Source organism: Apaloderma vittatum, unplaced genomic scaffold, assembly GCF_000703405.1.
Source record: "Apaloderma vittatum isolate BGI_N311 unplaced genomic scaffold, ASM70340v1 scaffold4554, whole genome shotgun sequence".
NCBI classification, from domain to species: Eukaryota; Metazoa; Chordata; class Aves; order Trogoniformes; family Trogonidae; genus Apaloderma; species Apaloderma vittatum.
This window is the reverse complement of record NW_009714209.1, coordinates 12,650-33,779: the sequence shown is the minus strand read 5'-3', so window position 1 is coordinate 33,779 and position 21,130 is coordinate 12,650. Positions and strand designations below refer to the sequence as shown.

At 38.2% G+C, this 21,130-nt stretch overlaps 1 protein-coding gene across 1 annotated transcript in view; it reads left to right on the top strand.

The window, feature by feature from the left end:
• The window catches only part of LOC104273335 (von Willebrand factor A domain-containing protein 8-like), a gene marked incomplete at its 3' end in the record, with an annotated part of 61,754 nt that overhangs the window by 38,140 nt on the left and 2,484 nt on the right, over window positions 1-21,130 (top strand). Inside the window, exons 14-18 of the mRNA XM_009868645.1 lie at window positions 2,356-2,471; window positions 3,374-3,480; window positions 5,805-5,911; window positions 9,059-9,130; window positions 20,652-20,728. Of these exons, the coding sequence (XP_009866947.1) occupies window positions 2,356-2,471; window positions 3,374-3,480; window positions 5,805-5,911; window positions 9,059-9,130; window positions 20,652-20,728 (479 nt within the window). The remainder of the gene's footprint in view (window positions 1-2,355; window positions 2,472-3,373; window positions 3,481-5,804; window positions 5,912-9,058; window positions 9,131-20,651; window positions 20,729-21,130) is intronic.

Genomic DNA, 21,130 nt, shown 5'->3' with positions numbered 1-21,130 from the left:
ATGTATATAATGTATATACATACCATGCCTGAAAAGAGCGTTACAAAAATCCTTTCCAAATATGTGGATGCCTATAGCATTGTGAACTATCTAAATGAAGTATATGATGTCGGATGAGAAGTGAGTCACAGAATGAATCGAGGGAGAGTTATGGTAGATCAGCAGTGACATGAGACATGTTGGGAATAGCACACCTGTGTGGAGAGCTGAAATGTGTGCCTTAGGTATGTCAGGCTATTTATAGAGTTGCCTAAGTAAGAAAGTCTCTGCCAGAGATTATACTGGAATATTAACCATTGTTTAAAGTGACTTTAACAGTAGAATACCTGTAGACTATTCAGCCTGTGGGCGTTGTCTGCGTCACTGTAATTGTTTGCTTGATTTACAGTAGAATCCAGAGACCACAGTCAAGATACTGTTGAATTAGATGCCTCATAGATGTACATTACAAAGACTATCACTAACCCAGTTTTGAGTTTGCAGTTGTTCAATATAAAATACGTTGAAAAGCAGGCAAGGGCAAAGAGAAAATTTTGTTCCCAAAACTTTAACTGCCAGTTGCAGGTCTTGAGAAGATGTGATACAGATTTTTTTCTGTGATATTGTTCTCTGTGCTTATTTTTTCCAGGGCACGATCTGATGCTATATGTCATTTAGGTTTGAAAATGCCCATGTCCTTAGAGAGTAGATTTACCAAGATCATGGCATGATGTGTGAAGTGCGCTACCTTGCGTACTGTGCCCAGCTACCGTTCCCCATCAATGCAGTCCCATAGGTTATGACTTAAGAGGATTGCCTACCTGCCAAAACTTACTCTACTTGAGAAACTTTCAGCTGTTTAAGATGCTTTTGGAAAGAGAATATAATCTCCAAAGGCAGCAGAGATTCTGGCTGGTGAGCAGGCATAGCAAGAATACAGCACTCACCCCTCTCCCTTGCCTGTGCTTCATCCATGGCTGCATAGGCCTCGAATGAAAACATTTGATAAAAGTTTTGTGTAGAAATTATTACTTTTTTTTTTCAATATTAATGCCAGCTTGTCAAAACCGCAGTTTTCCAGGGGAAAAAAATGGTGTTAAGACAGTTCTTATGCTTGATAATTATTGAGAGCTGGAGCATAGGTGGTTCCACAAAAACATTAGGAAAAACTTTTTCCCTGTGAGGGTGACAGAGCACTGGCACAGGCTGCCCAGGGAGGTTGTGGAGTCTCCTTCTCTGGAGACATTCAAAACCTGCCTGGACGTGTTCCTGTGTGACCTACTGTAGGTGATCCTGCTCTGGCAGGGGGCTGGACTGGATGATCTTTTGAGGTCCCTTCCAGCCCCTGACATTCTGTGATTCTGTAACATTCTGTAAGAGCGGGAAAAAGTCTCTGAAATTCATTAAGTCTTTTTGTTTGTTTTTTTTTTTCCCCTGGGTGGACAAATGTTAGGATTTTTTTCCAATTGAAATACCATAATATATTAACATAATTGTAATGCAGTAAGAAATCATTTCTCTGAACCAAAACAAAATGTTTTCAAATTACCTAATTAAAATACTTCACTTGACCCAGGCAAAGCATGGCGTGACTTATCAGATCACGCTCATTGTTGTGTGCTTCCTGCTAAAATAAGGAACCTATTTGTATTAGATACCTTCATCCGGTAGATATAATTAGAGAGTTATTTCTTTCTCAGTCTTTATATCTCTCTTTAAATACATGGTCACTTGTTTTGAGTTTTTCTGTGTTTGTTTTCTAAATTTTGCTAGATTTTGTTTGCGGCCTGCCTTCCCAGGCATTGAATCATTTTTGTAACTCTTTGCTGAATCATGTCCAGTTTTTAGCATTTATTTTAACATGTGGACAACAGAAAAGGACACAGTGTTCCAGTAATGGCCCGCCCAGAAGGCGTGTGCAGAGGTGATACAATCTCCTTACTGCTGCCCAGTGTTGTCTTGTTTATACATCCAAGAATCCTGCCAGAGGCTTTTGCCAGAGCGTTACACGTGGAGCTCATACTCAGTTTGTGAAAAAAAGATGAGTTTTTAGGACATTGATCCTTTGACAGTGACTAACCTCCTTGTTACTCTTAGTATTGTTATCAGTTTCTTCCTGTTTCTTACTGAGTGAAATTGTAAGGTTAATGTTTTGATGACATCATGATTTCCACGACAGTGGATTCCTGCAACAAATTGCAAGCTTTCAGGATAAAAAGCACAAGCTGCTGAAGAAGGCAGAGGGCACCTATGAATTAGGAGAAAAGTTAAAATAATTCCTTTTGGATTACTTTTTTCTCCTGACTTGTTTGGTTTAAATCCCTGAAATTCAGTCCCAGAGATCAAGTAATTAAACTGCCTTATATTTTTTGACAGGCGCAGTCACTGGCTTCGTCTTTATCTACGCGACAACTATTGCGAATTTGTCGTCGACTGTCACAACATCCAGATGAAAGCCTTTACTATGCCGTTAATAAAGCCTGCCTTTCCAGGTGGGAGTGCTAGTTTTGATGCAAGAGCTTCTTGGTCAGTTGCTAACACCCAAGATACCTTTTAATACCTTTTAGTGGATAAGTAGATAATACAGTTGCTGTCTTGTTCCTTAAAGTCTGTCATTTCTTTAGAAGTATTTCAGTGGTATTCTCAAACCTAGGAGGTAAGCAGAAGTGACTTTGTACTCTTTTCTCATCTTTGTGAAGATATTTCATTGCATTGTATAAATTAGGTCACCATTATCAGTGTTACTTCACTATCTCAAAATTCTGAAAGCAGAATTATGTTAATGTCCAACATGACTAGATATTAGGTGAAGGCTTGGTTTCAGTTCTAAAAACTGTGTTTGGGAAAGTTACGAACATCTAGGAGTTCTTTTGTTAGTTTGTTATGGTGGGGTTTTTTTCAAAATAAAGCAAATTGTAATTATCAAAAGGTTTGGAAAACTGCAAGGACCTAGTTTTGGACACCTCAAAGCTCACTCTTTGTCTTTGGAACCCAGGGTCCAACTGAACTGAGTCAAGAGAAAAGGTATTTCCGAAAAAACATTGTTTCTATTGTAGCTTTTACTGGCAGTGAAATGAGGACATTACATACTTCCAGTCCTAAGCCATCCTACATTACCCTGTTGCAATATTTGATATCACTGAAGCTTTTTAAAAGAAGCACACAACCACAAATGTAGTTTATTGCCTATGTGAGAAGGTCACTTTCTCTCTGAAGGAATAGGTGAAATGTTGAAGACACGTGTAGAGTGAAAAGAATAGACATTCAGAATTTGGAGGTCCAAGTAATGCTTCATAGTGATTTTGGGTTACAGAAAATACTGTTTGGATTTTGTTTTTTTTTTAAAAAAAGAAGTCCTTAAAATACTACATCCCTATTATTTTTCTTCATTTAGGTTTTTACCAAACCTTGCCAGATCAGCTTTACATAAAAATCTGCAGGATTCTGGTATTGAGACAAGTCCAGATGATGTGAAGAAACTAGAGGAAAAGGATTACACATGTAAGCTTCTGCTGTCTTTTGTCCTGCTCTTCGTAAATGTTACTCAGACAGTTGTGCATATAAATGTGTATTAATTATCCTCTGAATCACAGAATCATAGACTGGCCTAGGTTGGAAGAGACCTTAGAGATCACCTAATCCAACCTCCCTGTCGTGGGCAGGGACGCCTCTCAGCTAGATCACACTACTCAAGGCTTCGTCCAACGTGGCCTTGAACACCTCCAGGGAGGGAGCAGCCACAACATCTCTGGGCAACCTCTTCCAGAGTCTTGCCATCCTCTTACCGAAGAATTTCTTCCTAAGATCCAGTCTAAACCTATTCTCTTTCAATTTAAATCCATTTCCCCTTGTCCTGTCACAGACACTTGTAGAAAGTCCCTCTCCAGCCTTCCTGTAGGTTCCCTTCAGGTATTACAAGGCAGTTGTAAGGTCCCTCTGGACTCTTCTCCAGGCTGAACAATCCCAGCTCCCGCAGCCTGTCCTCGTAGCAGAGGTGCTCCAGCCCCTGGATCATCCTTGTGGCCCTCCCCTGAACACGTGGAATTTTGTTCCCCATCGTGTTTAATGGTTTCCCCATCTAAACGATCGATGACCTCAGGCTTTCTTGGACTGTTTGTTGTGGGGTTTTTGGTTTGTTTTTTTCCAATCATTGATAACTCCTCTTCTTTACAGTTGCAGCCTTTGTTTGATCTTAATATTTTTTACCATCACTTCTTTCTCTCTATTTTTAATTGAGACTCTTGTAAAAGTCTTGAGTTAGGTTTTTCTTTCATTCTAGCACACATTTCTTGCCAATTTTTCTTCCTTCTTTTTATTCTCTTCAAATTGTTGTGGTTGTTACATGTCTTTACCTCATCCAAGTTTTCATTGTTTGTGGTAGCTTTCAGTGCTACACGTATACTTCTGCTTCTGCCTTTTTTCTCTCTTCTGCTTTCTCATTCCTGCATGACCTCTGATCTTCATGCTAGCTGTGTATCTTTTCATGTCTTCTGTCTGGCAGCACACTTTGAGCAATTTGCCATTTTCTATTCACTAAATCTTTACTTCACCAGTGTTGTCTCTGCTGTTGTTCTGTATGTTTATACCCAGTTTTGTGATTTATTTGACTTACGTGATTTTGCTGTTAGATCTTTGCAGTTGTAAACACATCTTTGGTTTTAATTATATGGATTCTGTTCTTATACTTTTTATTTATATGTCTGCATATATTAAAACATATATATACACATACAGATATATTAACATCTTATATACAAAGTAATATATATATGCAGCCATATGTATGTGTATCTATATACATATGCAGGCGTCCATTCATTATTATATCTGTATTTGCATTTTTGTCTATATAAAAACTATATATATAAAATTGAACTCTTCCCAGTTGTGTGATGCTACCAGCTTACCATGCTTTGTTTTATCTGAAAGCATCCCTTGAATTTTCTTTGTGTTTCTCTGTTTTGTGCCATAAAGATAGAATTATATGGAATAATAGGTGAACAACTAAAAACATCTGTCTAGATTCAAGGCTATTTTCAGTTTTACACCATATCAGATTAAGAAATGAGTGGCCAAAAAATATTACTGTTTTTATTGCGCAGTATTATTGGTTACACTTCGTTGTTCTTTTCGCAAGGATAGAATTTATAGTCCTTTTGATCTAAGAAATTTTTCTAATGTACTTTTTCTCTCAGAGCTGTATTTGAAGATTATTTTAAGGACTGCAAATCTAGCCAGTTTTCACCAAAATGTGGTGTGTCCATGTTCTGGCATAAACCCATTTGAGCAAAAAGGCAGCGCTGTCAGGGAGAAAAAACAGTGACATGATACTGTTGTGGTGGGTCAGTCCCGGCTCTCAGCCGAGTACCCACACAGCTGCTCACCCACTCCTCTCCACACTCCACTCCCCAGAGCAGGGAGAATGATAGTGAGAAAACTGTTAATGATAATTAACTGTTAATGATAGTGTCATTAACAATATTAGTGATATTCCAATAATAAAATGAGAGTGTGGAATTAAACCAAGGCAGTGGTCACAACTTCGGGTGTTTCTTACGATACTTTTCCCATAAGATCACCTATTCATCATTTCCTGTAATAGACTCCTTTGCAATTTTAAAGAGTATTCAAATTCATGATAACGCAGCATCGTGTTGGCAGATACTCTTCCAAGCATTCTTCTCTTCAGATAGAAATCATTTACTACAACCCACAGCTTTGTTAAAATCTGTAAATTGTCTCTTGAAAGTGTTGGGAATTGATTGCGTGTCTGCTCAGAGGATGCTGTAAGTAATGCATTTGCTTGTTTCCTGAAAAATGTCTAGGTGAAATAAACAATGGTGTTCTGAAGATAGGGTCTGTGAAGATGCCTGTTTATAACTCAAGTGAGAAAATGAAAGTGCCTGATGTTTTGTTTTATGAAAATACACAAGTAAGTATGAATCTCTGACCTCTGAGGTACAAATAGTTTGTTAAGTGTGTACTACCGCGCATGCTTATATCTTTCAAATAATGTACTAACTAAATTTAAAGGGTGTATTTCTGAAGGAGTTTTGTTAGGCTAAAATTTTTCTCACAGGATTAGGTGCTTGTTTCAGATGTGTCTTCACCATCCCTTTGTGAAGAGGTTGTAACAAACTTGTTGAATATTTTTAAAATAAGAAGTAGCAGTGATGGAAACAGAATTTCATTTACAATTATTTGAACAAATGTTGAGTAATTTATCTTTTTTTTTTTCTCCTGCTCATGATCTGATCCACTCTTAGAGTTGGATGATTGATTCCATCCCAAGGCCGTGTTGTACAGGCTCGTCACATGAAGTTGTACCTGCCTTTTGTTAGAATTAACACTACATGTTTGAAGAGGAAGCTGAAGGGTAATTAGTTAATTAGTTACTAGTTAGTGGGTTATTATTTATTTTAATTAGTTTGACTTACTAATTAGTCGTTAGTGTTAATTCATAGTAGTGAAGAATAAGAGTAATTGGTGAATACAAGAAAAAGCACAGGCTTGGTGATTGTGGGGTTTTGGGGTTTAGTTCCCCCCCTACTCGTTTTTTAGAAGTAGGTGTACTGCAGCTTTCTTCTCCATCTGGTGTGGAAGCCTCAAAACTGTCAGACAGGGGCATCCTTAGCAAGAGACTTATCCTCCGAGTTACCTTTAGAATATTTTGCCACTGAAAGGCGACACTGATAGCGGGATCTTGTGAAATATTTCTCATTTAGGGCCTGGTTTGGGTTTGCTTACTTTTCCTTTCCTACTCTTTCTTTTCCTCCTTCGCTTGTAATTTCTCCGCAGAACGACTGTGCTACATGAGTGTCACCTCCTGAAGGTGATGACAGGCCGTGCAAGGGGAACAGATGACAGACTTCTTCATCTTCCCCACTAAAATTTCATGTGAGATTTTGTTCTGTGTTGCCATTTCGGTAAAGTACTTAATCAGGAAATGAAATCCTGAGTCTTGCTAGGAGTTATAGCTGCATTGCTTTTTCCATCTTCTTGCTTATAGCTTCAGAAAACTGTATGCACCCTGCATTCCAGTATTATCCATCTGTCTTATTTAGGCAACATCTGTTAAAAATACTGCAGAGAATGACCTGCTCTGTATCTGTCCCTGATAGTTGTGCACTCAGCTATACTGAAGGGAACAACAGCCAAATACCAAGATAGCTGTTCCCAGTTCTAAATGAATTATACTCTTAATTTCTGTATTGCTAGTTTGCGGTTCAGTCATTACAGTGCTGTAATGACCGTTTAAGCAAAGCCTGCTGGAGACCAAATTTCATTTGACTCTAGTGCAATACTTCCTTTCTGTTATCTAAACACTACGGGAATCAAGAGTAATGGAGAAAAAAGAATCTATCCTCAGCCCTTTGCAGTGCTGCACAATGTAATGAAATACATAGTTTTTGCCTCTGTGTGTTTGGTCTCAAAACATTTCATGTTCCAGTGGAATTTAGCATTGCTCTGGAACATTGCTGTTTGTCCACAAGTGGCATAGGGATGGAAATAATTTTTAAGTGAGATGCCAGATGCCACTTTCAGGCCAGGCTTTAGGGAACATGATTTGGTAAAGTTGATATGACATTAATGTACCTACTTAAAAGTCCTTTGTGTGAATAATTAATCTGAAACGTCTGCATGAATCCTAACACAATGCTAATTTAGATCCTGGTGAGAAAGGAAAAAAAGGGTATCAATACATAGTGGCTCTTGTAAGAATTCTGCAGAGGAGGTAAGATTTTCTGCAGGGAACTGTAATGTACACATCTGTGCAATTTAGGGTAGAAAAAGAAGTCATCAGAAGGAAGTATTCATGCCTTAGCAATAAAATAAAAAACATAATCAGTGTGTGTGGTAAAGCAGACTTCTTAGAATTTATGTTGTATCTGGTCAAAGTTATTCTCATAAATTTCCAGTGTATATGCGTGCCAGAAAATATAGTAATTTGCCTCCAAGTCCTCTCCTTAAAATGTGTATTGAGTATTCAGTAGTTTTTTACATGTCTGGTTAGGATTTTGTGGTATTAAGCTGTGTTTACAAGAGGTTTTTTCCCCCCACACCCAGCCTGTGTTCTGCAGAAATCTGGAAACCTAAAACTTCTTTCACACAGTTAGGAACTGAGTACTTCTATGCTCTGAAATTACAGACAAGCTACTGATTTTTTTTTTTATTTTTTTTTTTAAAGCCAAGTACTAGAGATAATAATGTGAAAAAATAAAATATGTTTATCTAAAGGCCAGCATTCATTTTTCTAAGTAGGTTGTCTGACCTACTTACGTATGACCTATTTTTACTTGATACAGTGGAGAAATATACATGACTTTATTGTGAGTAAAGTAGTCTGCATTGCCACATTATCTTTAAATCCTTTCCATCCTTTTAAACAAATTATTTGTGAGGAGCAAGATAAGGTTAAATGATGTGCAGTACGTATTACCTTCTGTGATACTAGATATGTGTAAAATACACCTCGAGCACTTTAGCTTCAATTAGATGGTCTAATTGAGAAGTTGTAAGACACATAATAAACGCTTGAGCTTGCATTTTCTTATTTTGGTTTTCCTTGAAAATAAAGTTTGATTGGAAAAGAGAAGTGTTTGTCGTTAAGCTAGAACTGACATTTGATCTTTAGTAAAATAAATGTGTATAATTTACATATTCATGTCAGCTGCCTTTTATTCCCTCTGTTTGGTGTCTGTAAAGTTTTACCAGGATATATTCTGCTTCATCCCAGTACAATTGCTGGAAAACTGTCATACACATTTTAATGAAATTCCTTACACTCTGGGTGACAAGCATTCAACTGGGCTAAAAGGAAATGCATTAGGAATAATTACAGAGAATTAAATATTTTTAGGGAAATCAGACACTCACAATCAGTTGGAGTGGAAGAACTTTGTAAGAAGAGTTAGTGCTTTTGTTTCATTTAGTCACTGGACTAGACTCTTGCTGTGAAATAAGTAGTTGTATGAACAAAACATTTTGGCCCCAAATCCTGTTGTGCTACTATCATTAGTGAACATGTAAACTTAAACAGAATTTTCACTCCTGTTTTTATACTCTTTTATTTTTCTAGCACATGATGGTAATGGAAGATATGCTAAAGGACTTCTTGCTGGGAGAACATCTCCTTTTAGTTGGCAATCAGGTGAGTTAAACGCCTCTTACAATGAATGGAACAAACTCATTGTTTCATCATGAAATTGTATTTCTCTTTTGTTTCATTGAAATTGCATTAATTTGTACTATTGAGGTATTTGACCCATTTATTGATTATCTACTAGCATCCATGGACTTTATGGACACGTATTGGTGTAAAATATAAATGTCTTAAATGTTTTTTTACATTGCTATCAAAAGTAAAGTCAAAACTTCAATAGTTATATGTAACTTCATTAGCATTAAAATCTTTGGTTAATGACTTTGGTTATCCTCTTGGCTATGTATTGAACCTCTCTCTCCTTCAAAATCTCCAATAGTAGATGAAAGGTGTACGTATAAGTATTACATTGATCTTCTTTATTGACAGCAAAATATTCTCTGGAAAAGATACAGATTCACTTTGACTAGTATCTTTGTGATTGGAGACTTTATTTCTGAGATCATGGAGGCTATTGTGGTGTTTTAGATGGTCGTTAATGCTTCATGACACCTTCAAATAGTTTGTAGGCTCCCAAGTATGAGGTGTCAGCAGATGTTTACCACTTGGGTATATTTGAAAGTCTTTGTTCTTCAGAACCATCTTAAACTATTACTGGAACTGTTAGGTGACTTGAACAGAAATATCCACTTAACTAGTAAACTTTGGGGAAAAAAAGAAAACTTTTGTATTATTTCTTTATATTTGAAGTGGTCAGAAAAGTGATACATCCCAAGCTGCTCGATTGTTTTTTCCCTCATAGTATCTCTTTTGTTTAACTTCACCTTAGCAAGGATACAATGATTTTCTAGCAGATGTTTATGTTTTGCAATAACCTTTGGAAAAAGTGTTAACACAAAACACCAATGGTCTAACCTACATGGCAAGGAATATAAAATGCTAATTGTTACTAATGTGCACATATTAAAATTGCAGTGTACATCTATATACAGCCTCATCTATTTAGAGTCCTTGTTAACAGCTTGAATTTACAAAGACACTGTACTTGAAACCTCTGTAGATTTTTGCTGGATGATGACAGCTTCTCCTCAACTATTTCATCTATTCAAAAATAGAAATTAATCCATTTAACACATGAAATAAGATCTGTTTATTCTATTTCACAAACAGTACTCTCTATGTCAGGTTCCGAGTTAGTGTTGAAAATATTACTTAGTACAGATTACCTACAGGTTTGGGACTAGCACGAGTGGGTTCCTTCACAGGGGGGTGGAGGCAGAGTGAGTGTCCTCAGTGACAACGTTTGCAATCTCAAGGTGTCCACAGAAGAAGAGCAGGTCTGGAGACAGCAGCCACAGTCAGCCAAGTGCCCAGTGGCTGCCAGACAGGTCTGTGGTGATGAGGCAGGTCTGAGGTCAAGCTGGAAAGTCAAGCCAGCAGGTCCAAGCTGGGATCAGCAATGCCCAAGGCCAGGCCAAGTGTCAAAGCAGCGTAGGTTGGGAAGGAACTGAGGAAAAAGCCCAAGTGTAAATGGAACTGCGGAACCATGGAGGGCAAAGGGGACCCCAGTGAGGCACAGACACTGTGTTACAGCTGGTCTTCAACTCAGGCAAGTAAAATTCTAAATGGTGGGAAGAGCTCGCAGATCCCAGTGGTACACTCAGGGCACCGACATGTGCCTCATATGTTCTACCAATTTAGCAAAAAAAAAAATTGTGCGAGTACCATTTTTAGGGTATAAGGTATTTTCCCAGCAGTGATATACTTCTCTTTAATAATTGAATGTATGACAGGTTTTCATTAAGCTTATGAAACTCTAATTGGAGACAACGTAAAAGATTGAACTGGGTTGAAGTATCGAAACTTACTGCTTTGATTCTAGACATCAGCTCAGCTGTACCATTAAGTTGGAACATCAGTTTATTTGCTGTGATTTGTCCTTGGCAAATCAGTAATACTTAAAGGTTTTGGTTTTTTAATTGCTAACATACGTCTGCATACTTCCAGTTTTGCTCTTACTAATTTGTTCCACTGTTTTTATGTGTGACTAAGAAAAGGCCAAATGGCCTTCTTTTTTTTTTTTGAAACACTGTTTTTTATTTTGAGCACTGTATTTGCCATTCTGCAGTCTTTTAGGACCACACCAATCATCCTTGATTTCTCAGTGGTGATCACCAACCGTTTAGAAATTGCTTGGCTAATTCCTTAAATATATTACTGTAAATTCCCGCAGCATGTGATGAATCATGCTGGATTACTTCAAAAGCAACCGTATTACATCAATATGTTTTCATGTTATATGTGCAGATACCTTCCCACCAAAGACCTGAGAGTTTTGATCCTTTTTTTTGTAAAGCAAATGATTAAAAAATAAGGGTTTTTGTTGTTCTGTTACTTTAACAAGTCAGTCTCTAGTAAGGAGGTAGGGTTTTAATATCAGTGTATACCCGTGTTTCACATTTGGAAGAAATAAATACTATTTTTCTGTGGGGATATGAAGTGCTGTTTTGAGCTCCTTTCTGTTGTACTTCTTGCTGGTGAATGAGTGAATCATGAAAATTCAGCGTCCATAACTGACAGTTCAAATATTCTGAACCTGAGTATTTTGAAATATATGACTAACATCCCTTTGAATGCTTGTGTAATTTCCTAGATATTTAAGTGAGTTGGCATATACCTTAGAACGTAATTTGGTCCATCAGAATGATGATTATATAAGTATCTCCACTCAACTGCGGTTCAATGTGCAAGGCGTGCCCTGTAGTCTTTCTTTTAGAGACTGAGCTTGGTTTTGCATGGTTGACTGAATGTGATTTTCTTCTTTTGCCTGTTGTTTTTGTAACACAAAATACCTGTTAGCTTAAGACCCTCTCTCTTTATTTCAAAGTCTGTCAACATAGTCTCTTTTGTGTATTCTTTTTAGTTAGGAGCTGCGAGAGTCCTTTTGCCAAGATAGTTTGCAAAATATGAACTTTGACGATTAGCAATTGCAGTTCAGTAAGTTAAAATTAAATTACCTTGGTGAATGTTAGAGAGTTACTTTTTAATCAAACCGAGGAGAATTCAAAGACAAGTGTCAAATACAGACAGATATCTTTGGAAGCATTCAACTTTTGAAGTAAACTACTTTATAAACCACTTCGTTCATGTGCGTTCCCTGGAGCTTATATGGTTTTCGCAGCATAAATGTACGCATAAATAAAGCTTCATCTAAATATTTGTTTATGATCGTTATTGACTTACTTTGGATGCAAACTGGAATGCACTTCCATTTCATGTATCAGCAAACAGCTTTCTTTGAGTCCCTGGGAACGGCAGTGGATAGTTAGGAATTTTCAGCTATGAAATAGCTTCCAGTTAAAGGAAATGCCAGAACTTTAAATACGGCTTCTGATACTGCTTCCTGAATGAGCCTGCAGTTGGAATGTGAATGAGTCTGTCTTTGAGTGTCTATAGTTTCTCAAAGCAGCTATAAACCAGCTTCTTCCTTGGCAGAGAGTAAGCAGCTCTTTATTACTCTCAAAGCAACAGACAAACAACAGTAAGAGTCCTGTTTAGTAAAGGTTACTTCTTCCAAACTTTGCAGTGACTGTTTATTTAGTCATTACACAGAGCCTTTACAGCTGCTCCCAAGCTTCATAAGACAGACTAGAGTATTTATTCTTACTACCAAGAAAAAATTTTAGGCTGTGTTTGTGTGAAATTTTTCCTGATGGACGTTGCGCCGCTCATGGATTGGGCACAACTTGGTATCTTTTACTGTCTCCTTGTATTTCCTGTCTTGGGCAAATAGGAAAGGAACTGTGTTAATAAATATAATTTGTTTATGTGGAAAAACCTGAAAAAAAGTAGCAGTGGCTGAAACAAATTTTACATATCGCATTTCCTAAATTGTTACATTTGAAAGTTTTGTGAAGAAGCCTGTTGGATGTTTTCACCTCTGTTGGTCATATATGAAGTCTTGGCAAACATCAGCTGCTTTTGAAGACATCGAACAAAATATTGATAGTTAAAAGGAATTTGTGGCTTTCTGGAGAGAAAAGGCTCACAGCCTTATAACTTCTGAATTATTTTACAGCTATGAAGTTTGAAAACACCTAACAACATGTTAAACAAAATCAAAATATTTTATTCAGCATTATTCTGCTGCTAGTATCTGTCACGTGTTACCTAAAAGAACACAACTGCAATTTTATGTAGCAGGACAGATGCTGCTTGTACCAGGTCCAGTTCTGCCATGCCTCAAGAATTGCATGTGATCCCTGGCCATGTGTTCGTTAATAGAACCATAGAATAGAATCATAGAATTGTCAGGGTTGGAAGGGACCTTAAAGATCATCTAGTTCCAAGCCCTCTGCCGTGGGCAGGGACATCCCTCACTAGATCAGGTTGCCCAGAGTCCCATCCAGCCTGGCCTTAAAAACTTCCAGGGATGGGGCTTCCACCCCCTCTCTGGGCAACCTGTGCCACTGTCTCACCACCTTCATGGGGAAGAACTTCTTCCTAATGTCCAATCTGAACCGATCCATCTCTAGCTTTAATCCGTTCCCGCTAGTCCTACCACTACCCAACATCCTAAAAAGCCCCTCACTAGCTTTCTTGTAGGCTCCCTTGAGGTACTGGAAGGGCACAATAAGGTCTCCTCGGAGCCTTCTTTTCTGCAGACTGAACAGCCCCAACTCTCTCAGTCTATCTTCACAGGAGAGGTGCTCCAGCCCTCTGATCATCCTCGTGGCCCTTCTCTGGACACGCTCCAGCACGTCCATCTCTTTCTTGTGCTGTGGGCTCCCGAACTGGACGCAGTACTCCAGGAGGGGTCTCACGAGAGTGGAGTAGAGGGGTAGAATCACCTCCCTTGACCTGCTGGCCACGCACCTCTTGATGCAGCCCAGGACACGATTGTCTTTCTGGGCTGCAAGTGCACACTGATGGCTCCTGTTGAGCTTCTCCTCCACCAGCACCCCCAAGTCCTTTTCTTCAGGACTGCTCTGAAGCTAATCTTTGCCCAGCCTGTATTGGTGCTTGGGATTGCCCCGACCCAGATGGAGGACCTTGCACTTGGTCTTATTGAACTTCATGAGCTTGGCCTGGGCCCATCTCTTCCGCCTGTGGAGGTCCCTCTGGATGGCATCCCTACCCTCCAGCATGTCAGCTGCCCCACTATAATGTCTCTTTGAAACAGTACATGTCTCTTATTTCGATTCAGGTTTCAGTACATACAGCCAATATTCTTTGGTGATTTTTAGTCAGCCTGTGCCTCTCTGCGTGACAGTTTTGGCACAGAGTGCTTGGCCTTCCACACTTGTGTTGTCTATTATAGTCATTGCAGCATTTGCAGAGGGTGGAGCATAGCAATGAAAAGTGGTCATGACTGTCCATAGCTTATAAAAGTTACCATAGAATCATAGAAGGCTCATGTTAGAAATTATACAAAATTATAAGGAACATTCTCTTTGTCAACACTCCTCAAGAGCAGAGAGAGGAAATGCGATATACATTGGAGCACCCTTGGTGTTCATCAGAATCATTCCCTGTTTTTATCTTTTGCTTGTTCTTTTCTTTCCATAATTCCCAATTTCTCTTTTTTCTCGTTTTTTTCTTCACTGGCAACCTTTATGGCTTTTTCTAAGTGTTTGGTACTAGTAGGTCTGCCCTTAAAAATTAAATGCGTGTGTTACCAATACCGAGTTAGAGAATATATGGATAAAGGAAAACCAGAACGAAATATGAAGTAAAATAAGAATGAGAATTTCTATAAAGGTACTAAATAGCGTTGTAAATAGTTTGAAAGAAGACCATGGCAGGCTCTGGCAGTACTTACTAAAAATGTTGATGTGAGCCCACAGTAAGTAGACTATCACAAATACAATAAAGGATCTCATAAATGTAATAGCTTTTTGGTACATTTAGTAATTTATATCCCTGATAGAGGAATATAATTTCATCCTTTCTGCTGCTTTTCTTTAACTGAGAGATGAATTTAAATGAATGCGAGCTTCCACTGGGAATTTATTTTATTCCTCAAGAATTTAGTAGGACAAATTGAGTCTTTCTTGAAGATATTTAAAAGGACGTGCTTGAATAGATCTCTCCTTCTGAGATAATACTCAATTCTGAATTAAGTAGATACTGAGAGTGTAATATTATCAGTCACCAGAAACTTAAAACAGCAGATGCCTGGCATTTTAACTTTTCTAAAAGTAAAGGATTTTGTTTTCCTGCTTAAACTTGTGTAGATCTGGATAGCTTCCTCAACAAGACAAGAATGTGCTGTCCTAAAGCAATCTTTTGTTATTGTTGTTAGCATGGAGAAACTGAGCTCCAAATGAACTAAATTGGCCCAAATACTTTGATATTTTTTGCCTAAGGAATTCTCTGTGACAGTTGTGGAAAACTTGGAAGCTATTTCTCTTTTACTTGCTTAGGTCATAACAGTATGTGCACATATCAGAATAAGCATGCTCTTTAAAGGTGTCTCTGCTTGCAGTATTCTGTTCTGTCTTTTCAAGTTGTGCTAAAGAGCCAGAATTAAAAAAGAATCAATTAATTGATTTTACTTTCAGATGTTTCTTCCCACAAATTCTTTCTATTATAAATTTTTCATATGCTTCTCTCCTTTGAAGCACAATTGCCATATTTCGCTGGAAATGCTGAAGCTCATATTTAGCCTGACAGGGCTTGGAGGTTGTGCTTGAAGTCAGAAAAAGGCATAAACCTTACGAGCTTATCAGCCTTGTAGTCAGCGATGCAGCCTAAACATTCCATTCATCACTTCTGTGACGGAATCAAGTTTAGTTGGTCTTACGCTGAATTTTTTTTATTTTACTATCACCATAATTTTCACACACCCCAGATGATAAACTTGTAATAAAATAATGAGATACCAAACCTCAGAGCAGTCACTGTTGTGACTGATAACAGAGATTGCAGCTGGGGAAAAACTTAAACCCCCTCTGCTTTTGCACATTTTCCTTTGTTACTAACATCCAAGCAAGGCAGCAATGACAGGGTCTGTCGCAGTCGTCCTGTGGTAGCCACGTCTGACACTGCTGGTGACACACCTCCTGCAATTGTCACACTGCATTATTCACATTGGTTGTGTTGAAGCAGGGAGTGATGAGCCTAATAACAGCTGGGGCATTTGCGAGTTTGATAGAGGTGCTGCTTGTTGCTCTAGTGATAACAGCACTTTTTAAAAAAACCCACAGAAATACATCTTCCAGTGTAAAAACGTCAGCCTCGGTCAAAATGCATGCACTCTTGCAAAAACTTTTATTGGCAGAAACAGGCAAGGTGTGGGCGTAGAAGGTGGTTTGGTGTCAAACCCAGTGTTAGAAACCGTACATTAACAAGAGTGTTTTCATTTTCTTCGTTGTCATTGTTCAACCATAAGTTTCTGTGAAAATGACGCTATCAATATAACTCTTTCCATGAAGTCACAATCTGAGAGCTCTGATGTGGGGGTTCTCTATACTAGAATTTAAATGAAAAGACAAGATTGTCTTGTGTTCCCTAATAATACTGTGTTAAAAATAATTACAAAATAAAATTTCCTAAGGTGAAATTTTATCAGTTTCAAAATTTGTTTCATTCTTTTGTAATGAAAGAGATCCTGCATCTGCTGTGCAGGATGGTTGTCTGGTGAAATGGAAAAGGTGTGGTTGCAGTGTCTCAGCTGAAGGGCAGTACCGAAGAGCATCGCATGGCTACCTCGAACTCCTTTGGTATGACCTGCAAATCATTGAAAAGAAAAGAAAAATGAGGCAACATGTTTAGGGGTGTCTTTTTTTTTTTTTCCCAGTAGTCTTTTTTTCTAAGAGGTAAACTATTAATTTCAAAAACTCAGGTCCAGTTCTTTTGGACTATGAATTTATTGACTTTAGTAGGGCTGTGCAGGGGAGAAATTTGTCCCACTACTGTAATAGCTGCATCCTGAATTGCAAAATGCCTCCTGGGACCTGTAACAACCTTGTTTATATTTGAAACTGTAGTTACTGCTACAAGGTTAAGTAATTTTATCCTTGGTAACAAGTGTTTATAATGTCAGTTAGGAGAATTTTGAACTTAGGGATTATTTTGCCTTCTAATTGCATAATTTCCGTTTTGTTATTTGTTAGCGCAGATATTTACTTCCCATTTTTCTTTCAGTTGTCCCATATGTCTGATGGAATAAAATTTTTCTTATATTTGCTTTCTGAAATATTTTTATTCAGTTCAGCTGAAACACCAACACAGATGTTCTTTTCTCTCTAATTAGCATGTGCTTCTATTTCTGTTAAATTAAGCAAGTGCGATAGTGCATATATAAGTAACAGGCAGCAAGTGTCAATGGTGAACTGGTTTGTCCTCTGAAGGTTAACTCAGGCTACAGTGATTGCAAATTACATGGGATTGCATTCTGAATCCAGTCCAAGTTCAACTCAGTCTTTTAATATGTTTGTGTGTAAGGTAGTTCTGATTCTTTCTACCTAAGTAGTTGACTGACAGCTATGTGGATGTCCAGAAGATCCAGTCTGATCTTTGGCAGTGAGCAGAGACTCAGGGGAGAGGAGGGTCACTTTGTTGCTTTTCTTGTCATTTCTTTTCTCAGGTGCTATTAACTGATTTCAGAGGGATTTTTTCCAAAATGAGTTAGCGTTTTCCTCATTTCTTGTTCATCTGAAGAAGGCTACGAGGCATATTCTTTATCTCATGAAGGTCAAGTGAATTTAGAATAAACCTGCTTTTCTTGGCCTTATGTTAATGAATAGTATTTAGGAAGCAAACTCATTCAAGCTCTCTCTTGCAGTTTTTTGATGGTGCTAAAGAGCCTTCTGAATAACTTTAATCTCTTCCTTCCTTTCTATTATATCGTGCCTTCTCAATGGAGTAGCTGAGACAAAGAGAACTGGTAACTTGTCATGAAGTAGGAATGTCGAAGGATGGAATCAAAAAACTTTGACTTGAACTTTGCTCCAGCTACTGTTGCCAGCCAAGGATTTTATGTGGTACACCACAGCCTCTGTGAAGGCACATAATGTACTTTCTGAAGCAGTTCGGTCTAGAAGTTGGGCAATGTTAATCTGTTTATAATAGCTAAAATCTCATGGGAAAGCCTTTTGACTTTTGAATACTGCATGCACCTTTTAAAAAATCTATCACGTTTTGAGCTCGATATATACTTAAAATGAAATAAAAGGAGGTGTGCTAGGAGTTTGGCAAGATGTACAAGTACAGGGGAAGAAGGGGCAAGATGTGGTCATGGCACAGCTCCCGTTGACTTCACAGTGTTACTGTGGTAGCTGTGCTCCTTCTCTTCCTCCGCCACCACACTTGAGTCCTCTGAGCATTCTCTCAGAAGTGAGGCGCCCTCCTCTTAGTACCCTTGGTGATAACAGCTTGGATAGAAATACACAAGGCCAGCTGTTTGATCCTCTTTATTCTGGAATGGAGAAATAAATCTAGTAGTGTTATTTTATAGTTGGAAAAGTACTCTTTTCAGGCACAGCTTTAAGAATCTATTTTTTCTGTGAATGCATGTGAAAGCCATTTTTTTTTATTAAATTGCAGCAATCATTAAATTTTTTTATATTAAGTATATTTTACATTGATTCAATGTATTGATCTATTTCTTTATCTTTGTGCTTGCCACAGCTGGCTCTGCAGTGAAGATATAAAATCTGCTTGCGATTGATACAGAAACTCTGTGCAGACACCTGCCCAGTCATCTTTAGGTCACTTGAGAAAAGTAAAGGAAGCTGCTTTCAGCATGGATTTTCTCTGCTTGACATTAGGACTATTCTGTTTGTTCACCTATTTATGATTTAAGTGTCTGACTGCAGGTAGTAGGAAACGTATGGCAATAAAACTGTCTGTGTATTTCTTACCCTGTTTCTGGTTACTTTTGATGCTTCCAATGCAATTCCTGAAGTTGCTTATTTCTCCCCTAATGAGTGTGTTCTTTGATTTTCTGGAAGAATCTGTTAGCACAATTTCATCCCATTTCAGAGCGGTGGAGAACTGTGTTTTCAGAAGTTACTGGTGATAGATATTAAGTGTGATGCAACTTCTTGCTACATCTATGTGTAAAGCTGTAGATTCTTCTGAAGAATCAGAATCAGGTTCGTGAGGAGGCGTGTGGCAGAGCACTAACTTGAGTTTGCTTTCCTGTGTCGGAGTTGAATCTGCGGTAGAATCTAGGTAGTTCTCTTTTTGTCAGCTCTGTGGTATTTTTAACTCTGCTTTCATGATGAGAACTCTCCTTCCATCATTTCAACTACTACACATACGTGCACGATTCTCTGTTCTCATAAATGTAGTCAAATGAGAGCCTGTGGCCCCACTTCGAGAAGCTTAAACAGTTTGCAATTCTGCAGCTGGTAATTACCAGCTTTCAGCTAGAACTTACAGTCATAAATGTCATAACTTGCAGCTCTGAATGCTTCTATTCTGTTTCAATGCCAAGTGAAACAGATTAGTGAGTCTCAAGTTGCTTTAGTCTAATCTCTTTAATCTTTCAGTGGGTTATATTTATCTGCTTTATGCTGGTGTGGACTACTAGATACATTCATGAAGTCAGAGTGAGAATCTCAGCAGAGGGCCAGTGTCTTGTCAAACAGCTTTTGGCTGAGTTACAATTGAACTTTTCTTTCTGCTAATTGTTTTTCCTTTGAAAGCCTTGGCAATCTCACCGTCATTGTGACTGCAGCCATGGCTTTGCAAGAGGGATGTGAATTTCTGCATCTGAACTGTCATCTTGGTTTACATCTGCATTAACGATTTAGACCTGATCAGAAATGTGCTTCTGAAGGGAACCTCCTTACTGCAGTTTGATCTGTGTCAAGGGATGTATGACCTGGATTCTCTTAGGATGAGACCGAAGTGGAAGGTGTTCTCCAGGAGCGCACCTTATTCATGCCCTCTGCTAATTCCCTCTGTGGGACCAGGCTAGGCCTGAGCTGAATTGCCAGCTCCTGAACCACTTGTACAGGACACACCAGGGTGTTAGCAACACCTAATTCTCTTCATAAATCCAATGTCATTATTCCTACACGGCTTGGTAATGCAGACATCTTGCTATAGGAGCAATCTAGTTGCATCTGGGCCTTTTTTGGCAACTCCAGTGGAATGGGATTAGCAAATATTATCAAGGCAATGCGCTAAGTCCACGTGACAGTTACAGGACGTTTCCTATGACCACTGAGAATTACCTTTTCCTATTAAGTGCAAGTCAACTTTTAACATTCACGGCCCTGCAATACTTTTGTGAAATAAAAGGGCTGGAAAACTGGTCTTAGTCAAAGTGATGTATCAGCACGTATGACGTAACTCTGTGGATGTACTCCTACTTCTGGTTATTCCTAGTAAGACAGATAAGTATTTCGCAAATATATATATATACACATACATATAGAAATAAAATAATATATATCATCAAATTATATTTGAATTCTTTGATGACGATTGAAATTATATTTGCCTATAAAGGAATATGGAGAATATTTTAACAGTTTTGGGAAGTTTTCCTTGTTTATAACTTGTAAATGTGCACATCTATATTACGTTGTAATATTGTATTTATTTGCTGCAGGGAGTTGGGAAGAACAAGATTGTTGACAGATTCCTTCACCTTCTAAACAGGCCCAGAGAGTATTTGCAGCTGCATAGGTAAGAACTACTTTGTGTTTATAATCTGATTTCCCATGTTTTATTACTCTTGTTTCTGAAGTTTAATATGTTTTTACTGTTTGAACAAAGACCTATTGGAGTAGGTGGCATATGGACCAGATTAACGTATCCATTTTATAGGCAGAAGCAAGAAGCTGACAGGTTGAGGAGGGAGTACAAAAATCTAATGCAATCACATTGCTTGATATGAGAGGAAGTACAAGTCAGAGTGTACTTATATTAAACTATACACAAAAAGAGAGGAAGATTTTGCTATCATTTCTGGAGAGATTTCCCTAAGCGTGAGGCACTGTGTGAGGGAAAAAGTTCAAAGGTGCTTGTTTGAATATATCACTCATTAGACAAGAAACATTTTACATAGTTTTTTTTGTTTTATCCTTT